The sequence below is a fragment of the Anticarsia gemmatalis genome, chromosome 11, assembly GCF_050436995.1.
Source record: "Anticarsia gemmatalis isolate Benzon Research Colony breed Stoneville strain chromosome 11, ilAntGemm2 primary, whole genome shotgun sequence".
In the NCBI taxonomy this organism is placed as follows: Eukaryota; Metazoa; Arthropoda; class Insecta; order Lepidoptera; family Erebidae; genus Anticarsia; species Anticarsia gemmatalis.
Window position 1 is genome coordinate 6,919,594 of NC_134755.1, and position 24,953 is coordinate 6,944,546.

Below are 24,953 nucleotides of genomic sequence, written 5' to 3' on the forward strand. Positions count from 1 at the left end.
AGATATAGATTATTAATATTATGTAGTGAATATTTATATATTGTTATTTTCAATATAAACTTCTTTTAGTTCTGAATGAAAATACCCGAATCAACCACAGACTCAAAATCTCTTTACATAAAGAACTAAGGAGTTTGACTTACTTCCATTTAGCTATTACTTATTTGATTGTTCTGGATTGTTCTATATGTGTTTACTTGTTAAAATGTAAATGTTTTCAAGTTTAAAAAAAGTCTTTAGAAATCATATCTATTAAAAATATGTCCTCTCTACTACTATTAATTTATCTATCTATTTTTTTTTGATCATACAATTTGATGCTGCATACATTTAAGGTAAATTAAGTAAAATTGCATGTTATTAAAAAATAATTTTATTCAAATAAGAATATCGGAGCATAAAATTTGAAATTAAAAACACGTAGCACATGTACTATATTAGGTATTTTGCGAATAGCTATAAGGCGTTGTATTGAGTTATTTTTCTGTTTATTTCAAGGTTTACAATACTGATAAAAATAACATCTTCAACCGACAATCTTGCACAGCACTTCGTAGGATTTGTAGGAAATTTCAGATCCACCGAAAGATATGTAGCAGCAACCGTGACTGGGATGGACCTGTAAGAAATAAACATTATGTTGTGATACCATACTAATTCATTAAGACATCATAACTTTTAAATTTTCACGTTGCCTGTATACATAGCTGACCCGCGCAACTTCGCTTGCGTCACATAAGAGAGAATAGGGCGCTGTCTCCACGAGCGAGAGAATCGCGGCGATATTATCGTCGAGCCGCATATTTCTATACCCTCTCTATGGAACCGTCTCCACACGGCGATAATATCGCCGCGATACGACGAGTGTCAACGAGCGTGCGAAACGTCAATACATCGTCACTAGTCGGCCGCGACAAGCAGCGAGTCCCCCGCGTGATCGCGACGAGCGCGCAGCGAGCGCGCTGTCAAATGCAGCGTCATTTGTTTTCAATGTTGCCTCTTGTTTCGAGAAGCTTTTTAAACAAGGAAAACGCGGATTACGAGTCGCCGCGGAATCGCAGAGATTCCGCGGCGACTCGCGACGATACGCGGCGGAATTATCGCTCGTTCGTGGAGATTGTCCGACGATACAAGGGCGGACTCGTCGCGATTCTCTCGCCCGTGGAGACAGCGCCTAGGTCATAATTTTCCCCGTTTTTGTAACATTTTTTACTGGTACTGTGCTCCTATTGGTCGTAGCGTGATGTTATATAGCCATCCTCGATAAATGGGCTATCTGACTATCTGATGATCTAACACTGAAATATTTTTTCAAATCGGACTCGTAGTTCCTGAGATTACCGCGTTCAAACAAACAAACAAACAAACAAACTATCCAGCTTTATAATATTAGTATAGATATAGTATAGTATAGGTATTTTATATCTATTAGAATACGGGAATTGACGCGAACACACGCGAGCAGGCTATTCTGGACGTCGACAACGGCAAATGCAACCTGCGCTGAAACGTCAGACATCGTGAGGCTAAATCCGCGTTTGCGTTAATTCACTCATTCTAATAGATATAAAATAAACATTAGGGCATGAAAAATAAAGTTTTGTACCATACGTATGTACGTACGTCATACGTACTTAAAAAGAAACTGCCCTGATTTTCCTTGAATTATTTTTTTTATTACTAATCTTGGCTACTTCAGCGTAATTTATATTACTAGAGTGGGATTAGTAGACGTAGTAGATAATACAAATCCTACTAATATTATAAATGCGAAAGTTCGTGAGTATGTATGGATGTTTGTTACTTTTTCAAGCTACTAAACTGATTTAATTTACCTACTGATGAAATTTAACCCAGAATAACACATAGGCTTGTTATCCCGAATTTCCGAGGGATCGGGATTTACATAGGAGGAGATCCACGCATAGAAGTTGCGGGCGGCCTCTCTCAAATATTATAAATGCGAAAGTTTGTGAACTCTATATACGTTTGATTCTCTTTCACGAAAAAACTACAAGACGGATTTGGGTGAAATTTTGGATGAAGCTAGTTTATAACACAAAAATAATAATAGCGATACTATTTACCCTCGGGAAATCTTTGCACTCGGACGAAGCTCCCGGGCAAAGTCTAGTAGAATATAAAGTATGTTCATCGTACCTTGCCAGGTGTGACAGAGCGTTGATGTTGGACTCGCGCAATGTAGAGAGGTTCGCCACTGTGTGTATTTCCAGCCGGGATGGCTCCCACTGGAACTTGTCCGTTGCTCGCTGGCAACCAGCGTACCATGTGTGGCTGAGCTAACAGCACCTGCAATTATCAATAACAATATTATCACTGTTTGTTATGTACTATCTATCTATCGTATGGTTAGTGGTCAACCTAATGTCAAAGTTGTTCAAGCCGCCCGAAAGGCCTTTGACATGACTTAACGACTGTTATCTTAAAGATCGTTAACGCTATGAGCACCTAAAAATGTATCGCCTTTTATGTACTGTTTTATTGCTTGGTTGAGTCTGTAGAGAATCTGTAGAACGATTTTCTACCAATCGAAATTCCAAAACGAGAAATGTTGTATAAAAACCCGTTGCAGTGCCTTTAGCGGTATTTATTATTGCAGTACATTTTAAGTTTCAAACGCTCGATACTCGATAGTACTGACTGTAGAGAACGTTACTGTAGCGCAATTCCGTATAATCTGTACTGTCGAGTATCGAGAGTTTGACATTTAGAATGTACTGCCAAAATGTTTCCTACGACACCCGCTAGAGGCGCTGATCAGATTTTCATACAAAATGTCTCGATGACAAGCTGGTTGTCGGTAGTCGATAGTAGTAGAGAATCGAGCTATTGGTATCAAGGTATGTCAGATTGTTCTGACAAATTCGATAGTTCATATTAATTTATAGGTCAACGTTGGATTTCCATAATGTTATTCAATATAGACAAAATAATTACCTCGAAGTTGTGTACGGGTACTTCTTTGCCTGCATGAGGTATGTAAGCAGCACGACTTTTGATAGCCAACTTTCCTGGCACAAAGTCTCCGCTGTGATGTGCTCTTATCACCCAGATCGGGCTGCCGTCCCAGCCTTCCTTGCCCGCGACGAAAGCTTTGTGCGACAGAGCCACGGCCGTGGATGGAGTTGCATCAGCCCAGTCGATAGTCTCTGTAAAATATAATCGCTAATAAAATTTCTCGCTCTAACAACTGTATTTTTTTAAGATTTTTTTTGTCGGTGGCAAGTTTTGAAAACGGAAGGTATGTCAATGCAAAAAGCTTGCAATTTGTTGTCTACTAAGTATTCGGTTTTTAGTCTCAGTAGTTAACAAATTGCAGTTCTACAAGCTGGTACTTGGTTTTTTCCAATCATAGGTTCAGAAAGGGTACGAAAATGTACTACCTAAATAATAGCTAAAGGCCAGTTCTAATAGTAAGTAGGTGTTTAAAGACAAAGTAATTTTATCTAAAAGTTACCATGGCCTGTCAGAATTTTAGAGACACACTGATCCACCTCGAACCAGGTCTTTGCCAGCTGCTCTCGAAGTGCGGGGAATAGCGGCCGAGGGCGACTGTGATAACTGTTGTCTACTGTGGTAACTGTTGTCGTATCTGCCATATTGAATCTCATATCAAGGAAAATAATAGCTTTACTTCCTATGCTGGGTTATAGTTACATTAAGGACCAAATTATAAGGAGCCGTTTGTATTTTTATAACCTGGGCGCCCCGGCTTAAATTCTGGATTTTGTTTAATTTGCACAATACAAGTACATAATATTGTATCGAATTTATAGCCTACGATTGGTGCGATGAATTTTTTAAAATCTAACTTTTTTGTTTCTATCCAATTGGCAAAATTATCTCCAAATGACTCAAGGACTATAAATAAGTATTTCTTATTAACTGCATTATTATTGACTTATATTTACCTATAGGAGGACCTTGGACGACTTGCACAGGGTCTACTGGTGGTTGCTGATAGATATAGTTGGTGACGTATGTTGGCTGTGGTGGCTGGACGGGCTCTGGTTGCGGCGGCGGAGGGGGGTACACCGGCATCATGACAGGAGCGGGCACGTATGCGAAGCCCGGGGCTCCAGGGGGAGGATACCCGTAGTACGGAGGAGGGGGGCCATTCGGAGGAGCTAGAATTAAAAAATATCTTTGGTTATGCGTTTTGAATAATTATCTTATTATGTGATTAATCTGAAGCCATTTCATTCAACTTTTTCGTTGCTTTAAACTGCCAATTTAAAAGAAAAATACAGCTGAAAAGTAATTAGTTTTAAATATACTTCATGTTTCGGTACATTTTTTTAAACATGCAGGAATTTGATGAAGATTGGATAGAAGTGTATTTATAATAATACTTACATAAAATCAGTCGTTACAGTTTTCAGGGTCAGACATGAAAATACAGGGTCAATTCGAAGAAAGTCGAATTTTACTTTACTTTGCAAAATAACACTTAGAACGTAGGTATCTCTTATCCTAATGCAGTGAAAGTTTCATATAAGTACCTTTAGCCGTATTAAGTACTAGAAGGACAATTAGGTAATGTAGAATTCGACTTCCTTTGGTATGATTTAATAAAAAAACATTATATTAAATTAACTTTAATAGTACAGGTGGTATAAATAATTTCTTATAGTAACATTATGTCCTCGCTTCATTAAAATATGCTCGTATAATAAATATTAAAACTAAGAATATTATGTCATTACATAACTCATTAGGGTAAAAAAGCTATATAAGTAATATAAAAATAACTTATTTACTAAGATATAAAATTTAACTTAATATATGTAATTGAAATATCAACGAGCAAAACATTTCGGTGGTATCCAAAAATTTTTATAAGGTAACTAACATTTAAAAATCTTTTGATCTATATAAAAATCTGTTAAAAATTTCAATACAACTGACAGCAATATTATATTTAAAAGCCACTTTTAAGTGTCATGTCATGTACACATACCTATCTACCTAAGTGTAAATACATATGTGGTGAACCTAAACTCCACCTAAACTCCTTCTACTCTATGGTAGATGCCATATATTAATGATATAACGATTTGGCATTCTCTGTCAATAAATATATCAAACACGTAATGCTCGTATTTTATTAATACATAATATTGGCGACGAGGAAAAACTGAACCTAAATGGAAAAGCTACGTAAAAAACGGAGCACCCTACGTGGGATGCTCACCAGACTCGATACCTACATCGAGCAGAGGGCGACGATGTCTGACGAGGACATCACCGCTCGCTCCGCAGCCTTGAAGGACACCATAACAGCACTGCGAGAGTTACAAGAGAAGATAGAAAACAAAACCATAGATGATAACGATGAAACAGCGTATTTACACGAACAAAATTACGGCTACGAATTCGAAGAACTTCACACTATTTTAGTATCAAAACTTTTAACAAAAAAAACCATTATTCAAGGTCAGCGACAGGAAGACCAACATAGAATATACCAATACCATAAGATTATACCAAAAATACAATTTAATCCTTTACATGAATCAGAAACGTTCAATAACTTTAAAAAACGTCTGGAAGTGTACTTTAGACTTAATGAAATTACTGAGCCCCACATGAAGACAAATATTCTTCTGTCTACATTATCACCAGAACTCCATGAAAAATTATGTGATTTAATAGCACCAGACGAACCATTGAATAAGACATTTAACGAAATTACTGAAACACTTGACGACTACTTAGACCCAAAACCTAGCAAATGGGTTCTACAACATAAATTTATATCGAGAACTCAAAAATCGGATGAAACAGTAGCGCAATACGCCGCAGATTTAAAAAAGCTCACTACCAACTGCGAATTTAAATGTCAACACTGCCAGAAAAACATTTCAGAAAGCTTTTTATCTCTTCAACTCATAAGAGGATTGAAAGATAGCGACGCACGTACAAAAATTTTACAAGACCGAACAGTATGTACATTTAAACACCTGACACAGATTGCAACATCTATTGAAATGAGTAAAGCAGAAAATACATCAATGCTTCCGAATGAACAACCAAGTAGTGACAATATCAATAAAATTTCCACTGATTCCTACAATAATTCAAAAAAATCTCCTTTTAGAGGAATCACACCAAGAGATTTAAAAGGGAAATGTTTCCGCTGTGGTTTAAATCACGAAACCAAGAAATGTAGCGCTATAAACATAACATGCTATAAATGCAAGAAGGTCGGACACTTAGCTAGTGTGTGTCTACAACGGCGCTCAGATGCGAAGCCCAGTAAGACTACACCGGATATAAATCAATTAAACGACTCAGCGATAAGCGATGATGATGAATGGAATGATATTAATGTTATATCTGGTGAAACATCCGAAAAATACATGATAACGGTACACATTGAACATGCTAAGATGAAAATGGAATTTGACACTGGAGCCACACTTACTTCTATGTCATTACGAGACTACAGAAAATTGAAAATCGGCAAAAGAATCTTTAAAACTAATATAAAACTCAAAACATATACCGGCGAAGTAATCGAACCTGCAGGTGTTGCATACGTTCAATGCAGATGCCAAGGAAAAGAATTCCACGGTAAATTATACCTCATCAACAACAACGTTGACCCCGTTTTTGGCCGGAGTTGGATGAAAGAACTCGAAACTCTAAATTTAGCAGATATAAAAACTTTACAGCAATCAGAAAATCTAGAATTAGACCAGCTTTTGGAACTTTACAAGACATCAGTATTTCGATCCGACTTAGGCGAAATACCCAATTACAGAGGACACCTAAATCTACAAGAAAACACAAGACCAATTTTTATCAAACCACGTAGAATACCGTACGCTTTAAAAACCAAAGTGGATGAAGAGATCGAGCGACTATGCAAACAGGGTGTCATCACGAAAGTCGACCACTCTGATTGGGGTACTCCAGTGGTACCAGTTGTCAAACCGAATGGGAGTATCCGATTGTGCGCTGATTATAAAGTTACACTAAATAAAGTCATACAAGATGAACAATATCCAATACCTATGATAGAAGATATATTTGCAGAGATGAACGGAGGTAAACTATTCTGTACACTCGACATCACCCAGGCATATCTCAACATGACAATGGATGAAGAAAGCGCAATGCTACAAACACTAAGTACGCATCGAGGCACTTTTAAGGTGAACCGCCTAATGTTCGGCGTTAAGGTCGCGCCGAGCCTTTGGCAGAAATTTATGGATAAACTCCTTCAAGATCTCGAAGGTGTAAAATGTTTCTTTGATGACATCATCATTCAAGGCATCAACAAAGAACAATTACTACAGAGACTTAAGCTCGTGTTAGACAAACTAAAAGAAAGTAACCTACGAGTAAACAAAAATAAGTGCCACTTTTTCAAAACAAGCATCGACTATTTGGGACACACTATCGACAAAGAAGGTCTACACAAAAACAGAGAAAAGATTAACGCAATAATTAAAACAGAACGCCCAGTCAACACCGCAGAATTGAGGACATTTCTTGGAATGGCAAATTTTTACAACAAATTTATACCCAACCTATCATCGATCACGAATCCACTGAACAACTTACTCAAGAAAGAATCTAGTTTTCGATGGTCTACAGAATGCGAACAGAGCTTTATACACATTAAAAAAGAAATTCTAAGCGAAAGAGTACTTATACATTTTGATCCCAAGAGGCCCTTGGTTCTTGCAACAGACGCATCTCCACTGGGAATCGGAGCAGTACTATCACATAGACTCCCAGATGGATCAGAAAGACCGATAGCATTCGCTTCCAGAACACTATCGGATAGCGAGAAGAAGTACAGCCAAATTGACAAAGAAGCTACTGCCATATACTGGGGATTGAAGAAGTTCTTTTATTATTGTTACGGTAGAAAATTTATCCTAGTGACAGACCATAAACCACTGACAATAATTTTCCACCCACATCAAACGTTACCAGCAATGAGTACAATGCGATTATTCCACTACGCTCATTTCTTATCTGGATTTGACTACAACATTGAATACAGAACTTCGCCTAACAACTCAAATGCAGATTACCTATCCAGGTTCCCAGTAGAAAACACAAAGGCAAACAAAATGGACCAGAATTACAGCTTTCAACTTCAACAAATACATACCATTGATGTCAACCCAAATATCATAGCGAAAGAGACAAGTATTGATTCCGATTATACACCATTAGTACTCGCATTACAAACTGGCCGATCACTTAAAACGCTCGGTTACAATGATAATGAATTTACTTTACAAGATGGATGTATACTAAGAGGAACGCGAGTCTTAATCCCAAAAACATTACGCGAACGAGTGCTGGACGAACTACACCTCGGTCACCCGGGCATTGTGAAAATGAAGCTACTGGCCCGCAGTTTTGTATACTGGAAAGGAATTGACAATGATATCGAAACAAAAGTTAAGTCCTGTAGAACATGTAGATTACAACAAAATGAACCAGAGAAAGCACCACTACACCACTGGGAACACCCAAAGGGCCCCTGGCAAAGGCTTCATATTGATTTTGCCGGACCTGTTTACGGATACTATCTTTTAATAGTTGTAGACGCATTTTCGAAATGGACAGAGATTATACCTACTAAATCAACGACAAGCTCTTGGTGCATCCAAAAATTGAAAGAACTATTTTGCACCTATGGAACACCTCTACTCCTTGTCTCAGACAATGGCCGACAATTCGTATCGGGAGAGTTCGAAAAATTTCTAAAAGACTGTATGATTTCGCACAAAACCTCTGCTCCATACCACCCTGCAACCAATGGACAAGCTGAACGATACGTACAAACAGTCAAGAGAATCTTACGAAGCTTAGAGGGAGAAAGGGGTAATCTTCAAGAGAAACTTGTCATGGTAAAAACTCGCCTCAGACGGACACCAAACTTGAATGGTCAGACACCTTATCAGTTAATGTTTGGAAGAGAAGTTCGAACAGCATTACACTGCATGTTTAGAAACACCCATAAAAAAACTACATCAAAACATCAAGAGATCAAGGTCAGACAGTTGGAAGTCGGCGAACGAGTACAGGCCCGTGACTACACGAGTGCTAAGCACCATTGGCAGTTTGGTACTATCACAAGACGTCTAGGCCGACTTCATTATGAGATCCGCACCGACAACGGCGATGTCTGGCGCCGACACCTCAACCAGGTGTTGGCTGCATCTTATATTCAGCAGAACAGCTAAGAGGTTAGGAGGGGAGAAATGTGGTGAACCTAAACTCCACCTAAACTCCTTCTACTCTATGGTAGATGCCATATATTAATGATATAACGATTTGGCATTCTCTGTCAATAAATATTATTTTATTAATACATAATAACATATTTTCAGTCTAGTGGTATACAACTTGAAAGAGTGAAATACCATTCTACCGATAGGTAGATAACATTGACAATATTAGTGCTAATTGTTTGTTACATAAAATAAATTACTGCAGCCAGATATTTATAAGAAGAAATATTAATGTTTCACACATAGAGATAGCAGAGATCTAGCATTTTACAGACTTGACATGAAGCAATAAAGACTGTTAAATTATTAATATTCCGTAGAATTATGATGAGCTATAATTCTTGATGTCTTTATGTCCCCATGCTAATGTTACAAACTTATCTGGTAACGAAAACCTTTTATCATCGTAGTTTTTCAACGCTACCTTTTTTAATGTCTGTGTATAAAGAGTATGAGCTTTACTACGTATTACACTCATTTCCCTATATATTTCTGAATCTGGTTTACTTATACAATTGGCGTAATCTTTAACATCAATTTCATTTTTGACTACTTCACGTTTTATACCTTTAGATTTCTTTATCACTTCGTTATTTTCCTTTTCAACCAAATAACATTTGGACCGTATTCCGATAAATTGTTTTATTATAACTCCTTTGCATTCGTCTTTAAATTTACCTACTTTCATTTTGTTTACAATTTTGAGACCAAACCGGTTATTTACTGGGTAATCGGATGTATCAAATCTTTTTTCCAATTGATGATCATTAATGTCAGCAAAATAGTCGGCTGTTTTTATTTCATATATGAAGGAGTCTGTATCTGTATATAGGAGACTTATATTATTTTGGTATTTATCCAGCATATACTCGTAATGAAAATCGTACATCAGAGTTTTAGATAGTTCTAATACAGCTAAGCCGACGTAGATGGGTTTATTGTACGTCACACTTGTGCGATTCATCTGTATGATCGAAAAATCTTCATCCATTACTGTACAGCTATGGAAGTTAGGTCGGCCGATCCAAGCACGCGCACCTTTTCGTTTTCGCTCACTCTCCCATTTATTCACTGAATAGACATCAACCTGTTTATCCACATCCTCCATAGTTTTCCCAAAAACTGCATTATTCATTAGCTTGTAAAAGTCTCGTTCAAAATCATTTTTTGCATTAGCTCGCTTAGCAGAATTTGTATCTATGTATGTTTTCAACCAGGCTGACTGTCTAAATTCCAGTACATTATGTATCTTCTTTAACACAAGGCCATGTTTCATAGCTTGCTGAAGGTTCACGTAATGTATAATGTAGTTATTTTTATCATCTAAACAAGCTAATAACTTTTCCGTTTTACCCTTTTTTTCTACAGACGGTGGAACCTTTCTTTCAGGACAAAACGGTAGATCATTATGAAGATCATGTAAATGATGAGGATATTCTAAATCAACTTCTAAAAAGTATCCTTTATCATTGTCTTTGGGAATCGCTTTAACATCAAAATCCTCTATTTCTTTGGCATTTAACCAGCGAAAGTCTTTGAATGGTAAGTATTCACTCATTGCCCATCCATATTGATTGTTGGCATCTAGATATATTATATAAACTTGATCTTTCTTTTTATCATAATGTTCCATATACTTGTTATTAGCTTCTGATTGTTTTTTACAACACTGACTTAGGCCACCTCTTATTCCTTTTTTAATAAAGCCAAGCATGTTTATATCACTCAATAATTCTAGACTTACTTTTGTTATCTTTAACATAGCGTCCCACGACAACCCTGGCGCTGAGCAGTAATAAACGCAATCGAGTTCATATGTCTCATGACATATTTTTCTAAAGTTCTCGAACACGTCTACTAGAAGCAGCACATCAGTTTTTAAATATAAATCACTGTATTCTCCTAAAGTCTTTATATCAAACGTACGCCAGACCTCCTTGGCGTGATCGTAATCCTCTTTTGTTATATGACATTTTTGCAAACTACTGTAAAAGTCCTCTTTTTTTGGTAAAGATGTCTCTTCTAGCTTTTTCCAATCGTCTACATATTCGTAGGGGAACACACCCTTCCTTCGTAAAAGATGGGCATTTTTTGAAAATATTTTATTCACAGTTAAGAGTTGATCAGATTTTAAACTCTTTGCTAACTTATCCAAACTTGAATTAAGAAACCGTAGAGAATCTATAAATTGTAGTTGCAATTTTAAGATATGACTTTTTATTGTGAATGAAATAAAAACTTCCTTGTTTTTAGCTATAATGTTAACTTCGTAATCTTTAAAAGTTTGGACTATGAAGTGCGCATCGTATTTTGATAGATTGTGAATAACTATTGGAATGCACATTTTGATTGAGTAGTTGAGATTGCATTCGTTGTGGGCAGCTCCTCTATATTCACCGGTGAGATGACAATGGTCTTGAACTTTCTGCATGGCTGTCACGTGTTCACCGCAAATATGACAATTTCTTGCTGATTTATATTCTTTGGCTTGTTTATTTGATAACGGCTTCATCGGTTTCTTTCCATTCATGTCCTTGGCGAATGGCTGCAAATGTTCCTCAAGAGACTTCAAAAAGGTGTTAGCAGTTGATTCCCCTCTATAACACACATACTTGCTAAGAGAATCATCATAGGAGTATTTGATATAATATCCGAAACTGTAAGCTTCATGTAATTGATAGTTTGATGTATTCTTTTTATTTCTGTTTTTAGCTCCTGAAGCTTCAGGTAAATTAAACTCGATTGGTTTCACAAAAGCTTCAAAATCAGCATAAACGACTACTGGTGCAAGCATTTTATTAAAGCGATTCCTAAAACTTAGCATAGTACCTTGTTGTGGTAAGTTGGTGACTATACCAGCACAATCGTTATTCTCTAAATGCTCTAGAAGCCGTTTTTCAGTTGTAAAACTTAGTAGGCATCCATCACAGAACCACATTTTACCATTATGCTTGGATATCTGTTTTCTGATCAATCTACTCAAATTCCTGATCCAACAGAAATGCCCTACCTTATCTTTTTGAACGTACAACAAGTTAACATGTTTATCACGTTTCCGTTTAGTAATATATAACGATTCTATAATTTTATTTTCTTGAATTTCAAAAACGTTGACGCTAACATCGTTTAGCATTTCAAATCTTTTTATGTCTTTGTATGTTATAGGAAATTCGATGCCCTTAAGGTTTAATGTTTTCCTGTAATCCGGATAGGAAGTAGTGAGACATACATTAATCTTCGCAGGATACAGCGCGCTCATAATGGCCCACGCAAAACAAGCGTTATCTTTGTTGCGTACGTTAACTACAGCCTTTTTTCTTTGTACCCATTTTGGTAGCTCTATATATGATGATCCTTTAAATGGAGCATATTTATTTATATTTACTTCTAAGTACTTGATTCCCGTAAGAGTCCACCCACTTCCTTTATCCTGAAAACTTTCACTTTTCTCTATAATTTCAGTAGTAAAATTGTCATAAATTGCGCTTAATTCTTCTTTGTCACTTAAAGGCACCACTTGATTTTTTGTGTTGAATGTCTTAATTTCCTCTGGGTTTTCACTATCATGCTCTTGTACGTAGTAGGCAAATAATTCCAAATTCATTTTAACGGCACAATTAATATCTGATTGTTTAGAACAAATTAATTTGAGTACACGTTCTTTAACATCCTCCATAAAATCTTCAGGTGTTAATTTATCTTCCTCTGAATAAACCCTAAATGTGGCTATTCGTGATTTGAACGCGGTCTCTACAAGATACACGTTATCACCAATATTTTTCAAAAATTTATCTTTATGCAATGTACTCATACGATGGTTGTGTATGTTGTCGACGCTAATATCACATATGTCACACCGTTGGTTTGCGCGTTTTACCGATGTTTGGGCGTTGTTATCCTGCAGCTCTTTTCTTCGTTTTTTCTCTGGCGGCTTGAAAATTGTTGACTCTTCCAAATCTTCGTCACTTACATCACTTTCACTATCACCACTTTTTCTTTTTAATCCTTTACATATTTTAATATGACGAATAACACTATCTTTTCTAGTAAAATCCTTATTGCAGTGATCACACGTGAACTTATCATTTTTCGTAGCACAATTATTGTTATGCCGCTTTAAATCGTACGCACTTTTGAATGACTTCTTACAATTATCACAAGTAAACATTTTAAGCGGTTTTTTCATTATAATATTTTCTATTTACACTAAAAGACACTTGTTACCACGAGCTTTAGCTCAATTGTGACAACAACAACGCTGCTCACTGGGTTTATTCGACGTATAGCGTAAAATATAATTCTAACTGGATTGGTTATAAATAGCATACGACCAAGGCGAACCCACGTGATTGGTGGAAATAAATAAGCGCTTCTTTGATTGGTCGATGTTCAAAGTATGACGCAATTTGCAAAGAGTGTAGACTTGTAGAGTCCCTAGTAATGGTAGCCGCGTCGATCAATACATAACATAGGTACATGTATATAACAGTGCACGGATATTCTTTTTGTTTTGTCCTTGACCATGCGACGCATACATTATCGCTACTTTAATAGACTTGTTATTTCGCATTATCATTGACAATACATGGAGTAGGTTTATAAGTATCTCGTAAATTGATTATTAAATCGTTCTTCTACCAGAAATTACAGTTGAATAAAAAAGTTAAAACAACAACTTTCTATATTACTCACCAGACATTTTTCAGGTATTATTTTTTTGCACAAAATATACAACGATATCCGTCACAGGTGGTTGCGATTAAAATAGTTACTTTACTGAGCACTTCTGTTGTTCGACGATTATTATTTGTAGCTATCATCTGATTCATGATACTCATATCATATCACTCGAAGCTTCGACGCATTTCATGATTAGATAATGAATGTTCCTCAACAATATCCGACTGAATTATTGGTAAACCATCGAGTGAATACTCAAGCCTGTTTTAATTAGTTTTTACATGTTTAGAACATCAAAATCACGATTAGGACATGAATAGTCACTGTAATAATAGTAAATATTTACAGCTTTGTCAAAAAAATACCAAAATTCGAGAGAATTTCTTTCTACAGCCTTCTTTTTACCCGACTACGCAACACAAAGAAGGGTAATGTGTTTTTATGAACTTTATTTCAGTCAATTTTACATTTCTTCATGCACGCAAGGCAAAGTTGAAACAATAGAAGGTAAACTTATGAAGGATTGTAATTAGGTAAATGAATAGATACATACATACATAATATCACGCCTGTTATACCCCAAGATGCAGGCAGAGGTGAATCAAATAATCCCTTGTAACGAGTTTGGTAACGTGCCCAGTATACGGGCCTAGCATAAAAAATAGACAGTTTTCATTTTTGTTCCAAAGTTTTTTTTTAATATTTATTAAAATAAAAAGAGGTTTGTGCAACATTCTTGGAAACGGTAATAGACCGCATGAGGAAAACCGGATTCAAAATATAAAATGAGTCATTCAAATCCAGTCACCCAATCGCTGTCGGCTTTTGCATGTAAATATTGAATGTACTTTAAATTGTACTCACATTCTCGACTTATTATCGTTACTGACAAACTCAAGATCAATTATTACATTAAATTAAAACAGGTATTTTATGCATTTAATTTGTGGCAATCTATGTTCATTTAATTTATTTTTTTCTTTGCGACTGGTTTTTTGTTGAAAATAAGCCTATACTACCTATAATCCGGTTCTTTAACTACTTATCTCTACAAAATATTTAGAATCAGTCCAGCGGTTGAACCGTGAAAGTGTAAGAAATAGACAAACAGAGTTTCGCATTATGATAATACCTAAGTATGGAAGTATAGATAATGTTGTACGGTTATGTCCATTTTCTATGACAGTAAGAATGATTTGCAACGTTAATCTGCTACTAGTATAACTTGCTTAGTCTTAAAAACCCTAACATAAAAGCCAGTCAGCAGTACCGCAATTCTCTACTACTATCGACTACTGAAATATGTACATGTTTCCTCTCCTTTTTTATAAACGAATGAAGGCAACAAAAAACAATCGTCTCTATCTTTATGTTTCCCGCGTTCTATGCTTTACTTGTTTGTAAGGGTTTGTTACCCAAAGAGTAAAACGGCAACTATAATACTTAGGCTTTGCTATCTGCCGGTTTGCACCAGGTTGTATCTCACAAAGCGTGAAAGTAAGACAGTGAAATTTGAACAAATTATGCATTTCTCTTATCTACAGCAAATACTAAAAACTAGAAAAACAAAATATGGGGGCTCCCATATAATAACCATGAATTTTTTATTAGTAAGAATAAAGGTAAAGACGGCCCAAACGTAGTTCCAAATAAAGGGCTTTTCTGATTAACTTTCGATCGTTAGTGAAAATACATGTCACCGGTTTAATCATCATTAAAACTAACGTAACATATAAAACCTCTAACAACAATTGGTTCTTGAAATTAATGAATTTTGATTTAGTTTTAATAGTGATAGTAGCTCGAGTTCTTCGAAATTGTTTAACTCATATCTTCGTTGGCTTTAGAATCGTAGGCACTTGTGTAAAAAGCAATCAAAATATGTTTTACCAATATTTTTATCCATTTAATTTAATTTGCAATGTTTTTGGCTTATTACGTCATCCTATCAATGGTAAAGGAAAATCAACTCCCTCTAATTGGTTCATAAAATTGTGGTGTGTAATAGTTTCAGGGCTTTTTATAGCCAGTTTCTGTTTGTCAATGAAATTTACTGGTTTCAAAATAAAATATAACTTGGAGATTATATCTGATATCAATGACTTAACTGCAAATGTTTTTATTATGGTAGTTAACTTACTAAGCAGTGGCAAAGTATCCGTTAACTTACACAAAACATTTGATTTGGTGTTCAAAGATTTCAATTTTGAGCCAACAGTATTGAAATTATTCGCTTTAAAGATCTATTTTTGGTTCTCTATACCAACTGTCATATTTTTCTTGCTCATTATTATGGAAATAATGAGCAGAAACCTACCTTACGACCTTATGATAAGAATACCTACGTTTCTATCTTCTATGTATTTGTTCATGCACTTGTATGTTATATTGTCGCTTCTTAAAGTTATAAACATCAAATTATCAAGTGTATTAATTAATTGTGAAAGAAAAATACTTTTCGATGACAATTCCAAAAGTACAAGCAGTCTAAAATATGTACTAAATCCGGCAATAAAGTTTGATCTAAGCAAATATCATGGTTTCTTTGATATTAAAACGTTATGTAAAATCTACGACAATTTATGTACGAGTATTCATCTTTTGGAGCAAAATCATGGGTTTGAGGTAAGAGTGTTATTTATATATCATTTGCTTTATAAAACATTGCAATGATAGGTACGTATGTCATGAGCTGATAAGATATAATACATACCAATAAAATGACTCATGTCTCAGTCTTTACTTTTAATACTTCGTATCAGAACATTTTACAATCAATAAGTCCAATATGAATGAAAATATATTAGCGGTGGCAATTACCATCTTTTGCAATAAAGACTGTGTCATTTATATTTGAAAAGTTGTTTACCAGTGGTTTATCAGCGCCTCTAGAGGGCATCGTAGGAACTCTTATTACAATACATTTTAAATGTCAAACTCTCGATTCTCTATAGTAACGATTGTAGGGAATCGTCCTACAGTCCAAAAAATAACACTTATATACATATGCCTGTAGCGCGATTCTCTACTACTATCGACAACCGACTTGTCATCGAGAAATTTTGTATGAAAATCTGATCAGCGCCTCTGACGGGCGTCGTAGAAACTTCTTTGGTCGTACCTTCTAAATGTCAAAATTTCGATAGCTAGCCGGTTGTCGGTAGTCGATAGTGGTAGAGAATCGAGGTAAGTGTAGGCAAACGTGTATGAAATACACCCCGCATTTTGCCATACACAGTGTCTGGTCCATTAGTTTCATCGAGGCGAGCCCCTCAAAAATATAATAAAACCCGTTTAAACGACATAATAATGAGTGTACTACATATAGTTTATTTTTATTCGATTTCAAAATAATTTAGGTTTAATTACAATCTTATTTATATGACTATAAGATTTTGTAGTCAATAAGTAAGTCAATTTTGCGCAGAGGTTGACGTGGTCACCTCGCCGCAATAACCGAAACGTCGCCTGTGGCAGGTTTGAATCCCACCCGGAAAAAATATTTGTTTGATACATACGAGAATCTGTTGCATGGGTGATAATTTATAGATCTATATATATATAATATATGTAGTTTTTAATATTTTACTATGTTTTAGATCCTGTTATCTGTATGGTTGATGTTCACTAGTGGAGTGGTCGGCATGACACTTATCGTATGCAATCAGGTACTTGTTGATCATTCGATTGTTTCCACTTTGTCCAAGTAATTGCAATAGCTCCTGCGTCATGTATTTGTACATTGCACGTCATCATGATTTAATTAAAATATTCGTAAATTGTTTTAATAACTTCCAATTAGTATACTGCATCGTTTTAAGAATGGTCTTCTTGTATTTTTTCCATAATCGTACGTCGTGGACTCAAGACTTGTGGGCTTATTATGTATCGCAGTAGACAACGATTTGAAATCCACTATGATATACATTGTTTTCTCTCTTAAATTATAGTGAATAACGTTACGTCAAAGCAGCAACGTACTGAATAATGACTATCAATTTGACGAACAATAATTGTCCACAGAGATACGTGATACGCATGTTGATCCCGTCCTTTCTCCCTGAGGCGTTAATCATATTTAATTGTCCAAATGGAATTAATTACTACATCCTTACATATACATTGTTACTATTCTTTCCTTCTTTTAAAGACACAAACATTAAGAGCAAAGATTGCTATGAATATAAACGTAGGATATTTTTCTATAGCTCGATTCTCTACTACTATCGACTACCGACAACCGAACTGTCATCGAGAAATTTTGTATGAAAATCTGATCAGCGCCTCTGACGGGTGTCAGACACATGTGGTGTGTACATTCTCAATGTCAAATGTCGATAGCTAGCCGGTTGTCGGTAGTCGATAGTGGTAGAGAATCGAGGTACTGATAAAGTTTCTCTGCTCTACATTTCAGGCGTCTATTAAATGGCTGGTGTGTGTCAAAAGTATTTTGCCGTTTTTCTGGAGTTTCATTGGTTGTTGCATCGCTGAACAATTACGCAGTGAGGTTGAGCTAACGATGACTTTTATCATTAAGTGTCTGATTGACTATAGGTGCGGTAAGTATCGTACAATTGGCTACACAAGTCGCTTAATAAATTCATACTTTCAAAACCTCTTTATTACGATTTTTTTCTAAGTACCTGAACGAAATCTGGTCGAATTGTCAAAAAACATTTTATCAATATAAATCCTACTAATATTTTAAATGCGAAAGATTGTGAGAATGTATGGATGTTTGTTACTCTTTCTCGCAAATACTTCTGAACCGATTACTATGAAATTTGGTATAAGCTGAAGACTCAGAATAACACATAGGTTACTTTTTATCCCGGAGTTACCGAGGGATCGGGATTTACACGGGAAGGGTTTCCAAGCGGATGAAGTCGCGGGCGGCCTCTAGTAATAATAAATAAATTTAACACATAAATGGCCCACTGTTGGGCACGGGTCTCCTCCCGTAATGAGAGAGGGGTCAGGCCTTGATTTTTTATCATCGCCAAATATTTTTTTATTGGAATAACATGCATGAATAAGAATATAGGGTTTTGAAAAATTTCATAGGTTGAGCGACTTTTGAAGCTGATTGTAAGCTCATAATAACTTATCATAAATACCTCTGCTTACACGTGTTTACGACACGTGTGCAATTATTGTAAACAAAGATACATAAGCTGATGTTTTAAATGCAGGCACTCGAGCTCTGAAACGTGGTTTATCGCCGCATTGAAACAGTTTATACGCGCTGACAGGTTTCCTAAACAAAATCTATGCTACATATTAATAATCTAGAACTCAACAGTTTGAACGCGCTAATACAGGAACTCCTGGTTTCAATTAAAAATTATATTCCTTATATTATATATTATGCCATCAAAAACATTCTGTAAAAAGCCTCAAGTCTCGCAACTCAATCTCTCTGCCGTAAAGAGTTGTGAGATCTATGTAATACCAAGTCGATTAATCTATTTAGTCTCTACTTAAGGGACCTTTTGTCTTTAGTTATTACATAAGTTATTATCATACCAATATTAAAAATATTTTACGTTTAAAACAAATAGATCGACCTGGCCATCGCATGAAAACACAAATTCCCCATTAAAATTTCAATAGTATTGTTATATATTTCGGCTGGCCATATTTGACCTTAGGTACCTTATTATGAAATAAAAGTACAGTCAAGTGGCACCTTTATTTTGCCATGGTAACTTTACCCTCCATTATTTAATTACAGTTAAGTCTAATGTTAAATCGCTACTAAACCAAGACCTTAATTTCAGTACCAACAATGAAACCTGATTTGGAGACGTTTAAAGAACTGGTGAGCAACGACAGACTGGATTTCAATGCTTGCAACCTGTTTCATTTGAATTACGCCTTGTTACTCGGCACCATACTCAACGTGATCACTTATAGCATTATTCTAATACAAATGTTTTTAAACTGATTATGCACAATACATTTTTAAGAAGTTCTTCATATTTACGCGTAGCTCTTCTTTACGAATACTGTAAGTAAGTTCTCTCTAATATAATAAGTGTATCACTGAAACGCAAAATAAAATACATTTTAATACTTATTTGTGTTTTATAGCTATTTTTTCAACCTGTAGATTAAGTTAAATTTATTTCTCTCACATTGGAAACCACATATATTGCAACTTGGCCAGATGCCGTTGAAAAAAGTAACTTTGAAATTTTTATCACCTTTTTAAATTATATATTTATATTATAACAATGCATGGCGGGCAATATTATGAAAGATTTATTTTATTTTATTATATCGTATAAGATGGTACTCAACCTAGTGTCAAAGTTCGTGAGTTTCTTCTCACGAGCAACAGCTTTTCCGAAACGGTGGTAGATAAAAAATATTTTGACGATTTCTAATACTTGTTAAAGTTTATGAAATAAAGAATATTATTTGACTTTGACTTTGACATGAAGCCGCCCAAAAGGCCTCTGAGATGGCTTAACGACTGTCATCTTAGTAAACAAGAACCAGACTTTTTGCGTTACCTCCTATGCAAGGAGACAGTTCAAATACCACTAAGCGGTCAGCCGGTCACCAAAATATAAAGTGACCGCGCTAACGGGTGTTTAGACCAAACACCGTTTACCGACCGGTGCGCGCAATTAGTTCCCTTTACACACACTCTATCGCGTATTAAACAACAATCGCGCGTGAAAGAGCGCGCGCGTATAGGGGAAAGGAAAGACAAATCATCTGTTAAGCCCGCAAAGAAAATCCCGAACGAAGACCTCGCCGCTCTCCCCCGCGTAATCCTGCACGCTCCTAAGAACTTGCGATAGAATGTGTGTAAAGGCTGCTATTATGAAATTACGGAGACTTGTATGGATAAACTGTATTTCCATCAATGTTTAAGGGACAGAGGAAGAAGGAACTTCTGCTGACTACTCTAAAATAATACCTACTACGACTTTTATTTGACAATAATTTATTTGAGATTCTTCAATAACAGGCTTAAATTCTAATTTACACACTAAAAATAAAAATCAATGACATCAAAACATTCTATTCATGATCTACGCTCTAGACTACTCCAAGGTGATAGATTATACTGTACACATACACATAATCGATCTCTTCATGTAAGGTATCACTTAACGTTACATATCTCCTATTTCTGATAAATTGATCACAATATTATACACTTCAAGACGTTATCAGATTACTATCGGCAGGGATTTTCCAATTTTCTCTCTTTAGTTATTCCCGATAAATAGGTACGTAGCGATGGAAATGATGACACGAATCTGATGTAACCGGGCGGAGTATTGCTGACATATTACACGAAGACTTGTTTGATGAAATTATTGTTTTGCTGTATATACTTTTTAGATGTTCGACTTGACTGAATTGGGTAGAGTGCATTGGAGTTAACAGCCAATATTATACCACTCAGACGATATCTTTAGTGTTTCTCAGCTGCTCTCTTTGGTCCTACATAAACACCACAGAAGGGAAATCTGTTCCAGTTAGAAATGACTGTGTATTGCACCAATTGAAGGGTAGTTTGTAGGCCCCGCGAAGTCTAGACCTTGCTTTTTTTTTACAATAAAAGCAGATTCAACTCTACCCGACTTTCTTTACATTATTAGTTACATGTAAACTTTTACATACGTGTTGATTACCTTCACTTGTGGAGCATTAGACAATTTTCCGTCATATTTACTAAGTAGTAGAATATACGACCGGCTAATACTGATAGTTCAAGTAGCATGATCTAGGCTCTAGGACGTTCCTTTATATTGTCAGGCGGTCCGTGAGGTCGCTCGTAGGGAGGGGGACGATACGGCTTTTGTCCATTCTTGTCTCCGGAACCCGACATGACTAGAAATAATAAAAAAAAACACATTATTATTGAATATAAATACAACATACTTACAATTAAAATATGTAAAGAGAAATGTGCCTCACTAAAATAAGGATTCCTATTTAGTTATTCTTCTTCTCTTCTTGTTCTTAAATTAATTAAGAAGAAGAAGGGAAGAAGAATTAAATTTCATTTTTTTATGACTATAGGTAGGTAACAATTTTCCTAATTATCGCTCTCCAGTTAATTGCATCAATCTATTTTTTTATTAGTTTATTAATGTTAACCTAGCCGCTTTTAAAATTATTGTTTTACTTTTTAATCATGATTGCAACAGATTTAAATATTGTGATGTTATTTATCGCAACCTGATCTACGCTAAGGAAACTTTACTGAGTAAAGCACTTTACGACCGCAATTCTTCATAACCATAAGTAAAAAGAAAATTAGAGACCAAGTAGACAGTCAGGTAGTTATTCGTCGCCACTTAGAACGACATTAAACACTATCAGGCGACTTAAAAAGGTTTCACATGAGGTAAGGACTGATTGAACTAAAAGAAAATATGACTTTGTTTTTGTAAATCAATTAAAGGAATAAAAGCATTGACGAAATTTTTTAAATTCATATTTTGAAATAGACGTTTGATAAACCACCATAGAAAAATCATTATCATTTATCTGATATAGAACTGAATAGACCTTGCTCAAATCAAATATAATGTCGTAGGTCTTGTCATTTATTTGAAGGATTTTTTTAAGTAAGCAGATCATATGAGTTCTTCTTATCTTTGTATCACATTCAAGTTAACCACTTACTAATGCATTAAATCCTTTATATCCTATAAATATAGACAATAATAAATACTTCTTAAACAGAGAAAAATATGAATACGTACCTGAATTTAATGTTTAAAAGTAAATTTCACTCAAAACAAACACCACGTTAGGAAGTTATATTGTAACTAAAGTAATGTCGATTTTTTTGTAATTTATAAATACAATACAGTCAGATAACAACCGTTCGGATTTATCTTGAAGGGATTATCTGTAGAAACTTCTTGCATTCGGAATTCCCTGATCTTTTAGTGTCTGACTGGTGAATGATTACTCACGGTTCTGTGACAACGCTAACCATGTTGATAAAGTTACACGGGCTCCCAAAATATAGGTTGATGTCGAGTGTTATTTTAAAAAAATCTACATTTTTATAAAGAGCAGTTGGTGGCCGAGTGGTATAAGTTGGTACCTCCATCGTATGTGGTTGCAGGTTCGAACCCGAAGCAACACACCAATGATTTTTCGAAGTTAAGTGTGTATTATCACTTGTACCAACGGTAAAGAATAACATCGGGATGCAACCCTGCATGCCTGAGAGTTCTTTAGAACAGTTCTTGAAAGTATGCAAAGTTCCCAAGTGTTCCCAGCTTGGTGGACTGAAGGCCTTATTCCTTCCTCATTATGGGAGGAGACCCCTGCCCAGCAGTGGGACTATAAAAGGTTAAATTGATTAATTTATTTTATTTACATTTTATACTTTTTAGATAATAAAGTAATGGATTTCTTTAAAGTACCTACCTTTAAAACTTCCTTAAATCATTAAAAATCTTTAAAGCGCCGCGCTGTCGGTTAAAATGTCAAAAGTATGTACTTTGAGAGTTTATTTAATGTAGAAATAGATTTGTTCATGTTTTAAAAAGGAATTAAATTTGAAGAACTTTGAAAGGTTTCGCTAATAAATTAGCTTATTGCTGAGTAGTGACGAGGTATGGGAGTTTTGATCGAAAGTCTTACGTTCAGTTTTTACACCGTCGAAGATGGTTATGAGAATGGCAATCTTCGCTTTTTTTTAACTATGTTGGAGTCTTCAAATCTCACCAGATATAGCTTATTACTAGTCTTTTACATGGAGCGACTGTCTCTCGGACTTGCACTGGTCTACGTTACCTGGGCTATAACACGATACCACAAGGTAGGTAATACTGGTTGACACGTTGACTTCTGACTACTGGTAACGACTGTCAAAGATCTTCGAAAATGACAGCCGGGACCTACAATTTAAAGAGCCTTACGAAACACGAAGTAGTAGTAGTCAGAAGCTTGAAAGCCTGACAACCAGTCTTACCGAAAGATATCGTGTTATATCCCAGGTAACTGGGTTGTGGAGGTCAGATAGGCAGTCGCTCTATGTAATACACTGATATTCAGCTGCATCCGGTGAGACTGGAAGCCGACTCCAACACAGTTTGGAAGAAAGGCAAACCTAATTGACCACTCTAAACTTCATGCATGTTTCACTTTATCCGACACTAGGCGACTAGCAGGGTGTTGGAAGGGTTGACAGGTTCGCCGTTCGGGATACGTGAATTCGCGGTTGGAATAATGGTATGTGGCCATATTTTTCAGCTTACCACATTTAACCTATTAGACAGTTATAAACTCGAGGTATGTTGGCAATTATAGTTAGTCATAGTATCTTAACTGCATGAATATTTAATTCGGTAAGGGACGGAGAAAAATATACACCTTTATAAAAAAGATGTAGATTACAGTTTTCTGGGGAATTCAACTAAATATAATGTGTTACGATAATGCCATAGAAACTCAATAACAAAACAAACAGTATGAGATACATCACGATTATATCACGGTAGAGCTACGTCACAAGACCCCGCCTTCGATACTGTCATAACATATACACATATTAACCAACTAGCTTCAGACCGCGACTTCCTCCGTGTAGAAAGATTCCTGGGGTAATGACAATAATAAGACTTAACCCAGGCTATAAACTGCCTATGGGCAAATTTCTATCAATATGCGTTGTTCAGTTTTTGTATGAAAGAGTGACAAACATACATCCATCGTCTTAAACTTTTGCATTTATATTATTAGTAGGATTTGCGTTTTCCAATGTGGAGGTTAAGCTGCGTCTACATGAAGAACTGATTGGCGCTGGTTATGGAAGTACAAGTATAACTTTTGTAAAGAAAACACAACATCTAGAATAAGAAAAAATAATTTATTGATACGTTTTCTGAGAATTCAATGAATGCTGTGTTGAATTGAAAAGTCATGATTACTTTCAATGTGTAGTATACTTAGATAAAGATGCTTTAGATTCGATTTGTTATAACGTGAATGGGAAAAAAA

The 24,953-nt window shown here is 35.6% G+C and overlaps 2 protein-coding genes across 3 annotated transcripts; one reads left to right on the forward strand and one right to left on the reverse strand.

Moving 5' to 3' along the window:
- Positions 1-357: 357 nt before the first annotated feature.
- LOC142976643 (uncharacterized) lies at positions 358-14,114 on the reverse strand. Of its 2 annotated transcripts, XM_076120121.1 has the most exons (6): positions 13,977-14,114; positions 3,933-4,148; positions 3,479-3,613; positions 2,959-3,170; positions 2,161-2,310; positions 358-619 (listed from the first exon to the last, which is right to left on the reverse strand). In XM_076120121.1, exons 1-6 carry the CDS (start codon positions 13,981-13,983, stop codon positions 527-529), a joined length of 813 nt encoding a protein of 270 aa, XP_075976236.1. In that variant the 5' UTR covers positions 13,984-14,114; the 3' UTR covers positions 358-526. The 2 variants fall into 2 exon arrangements, with proteins under 2 accessions (XP_075976236.1, XP_075976237.1); XM_076120122.1 differs by lacking the exon at positions 3,479-3,613.
- Positions 14,115-15,845: 1,731 nt separating this feature from the next.
- Positions 15,846-19,911, forward strand: LOC142976813 (uncharacterized). Its single transcript, XM_076120380.1, has 4 exons — positions 15,846-16,589; positions 17,564-17,632; positions 18,379-18,523; positions 19,745-19,911. Exons 1-4 carry the CDS (start codon positions 15,846-15,848, stop codon positions 19,909-19,911), a joined length of 1,125 nt encoding a protein of 374 aa, XP_075976495.1.
- The last annotated feature ends 5,042 nt before the right edge of the window (positions 19,912-24,953 follow it).

Coding starts and splice junctions, on each gene's coding strand:
- LOC142976643 (XM_076120121.1), bottom strand. Junction 3,614..3,932: donor CGTCCAAGGTCCTCCTATAG/GTAAATATAAGT, acceptor TCAATATGGCAG/ATACGACAACAGTTACCACA. Junction 2,311..2,958: donor TACCCGTACACAACTTCGAG/GTAATTATTTTG, acceptor TGATAATTGCAG/GTGCTGTTAGCTCAGCCACA.
- LOC142976813 (XM_076120380.1), top strand. CDS start 15,846: ATGTTTTACCAATATTTTTATCCATTTAATTTAATTTGCAATGTTTTT. Junction 16,590..17,563: donor AGCAAAATCATGGGTTTGAG/GTAAGAGTGTTA, acceptor ACTATGTTTTAG/ATCCTGTTATCTGTATGGTT. Junction 18,524..19,744: donor TCTGATTGACTATAGGTGCG/GTAAGTATCGTA, acceptor CCTTAATTTCAG/TACCAACAATGAAACCTGAT.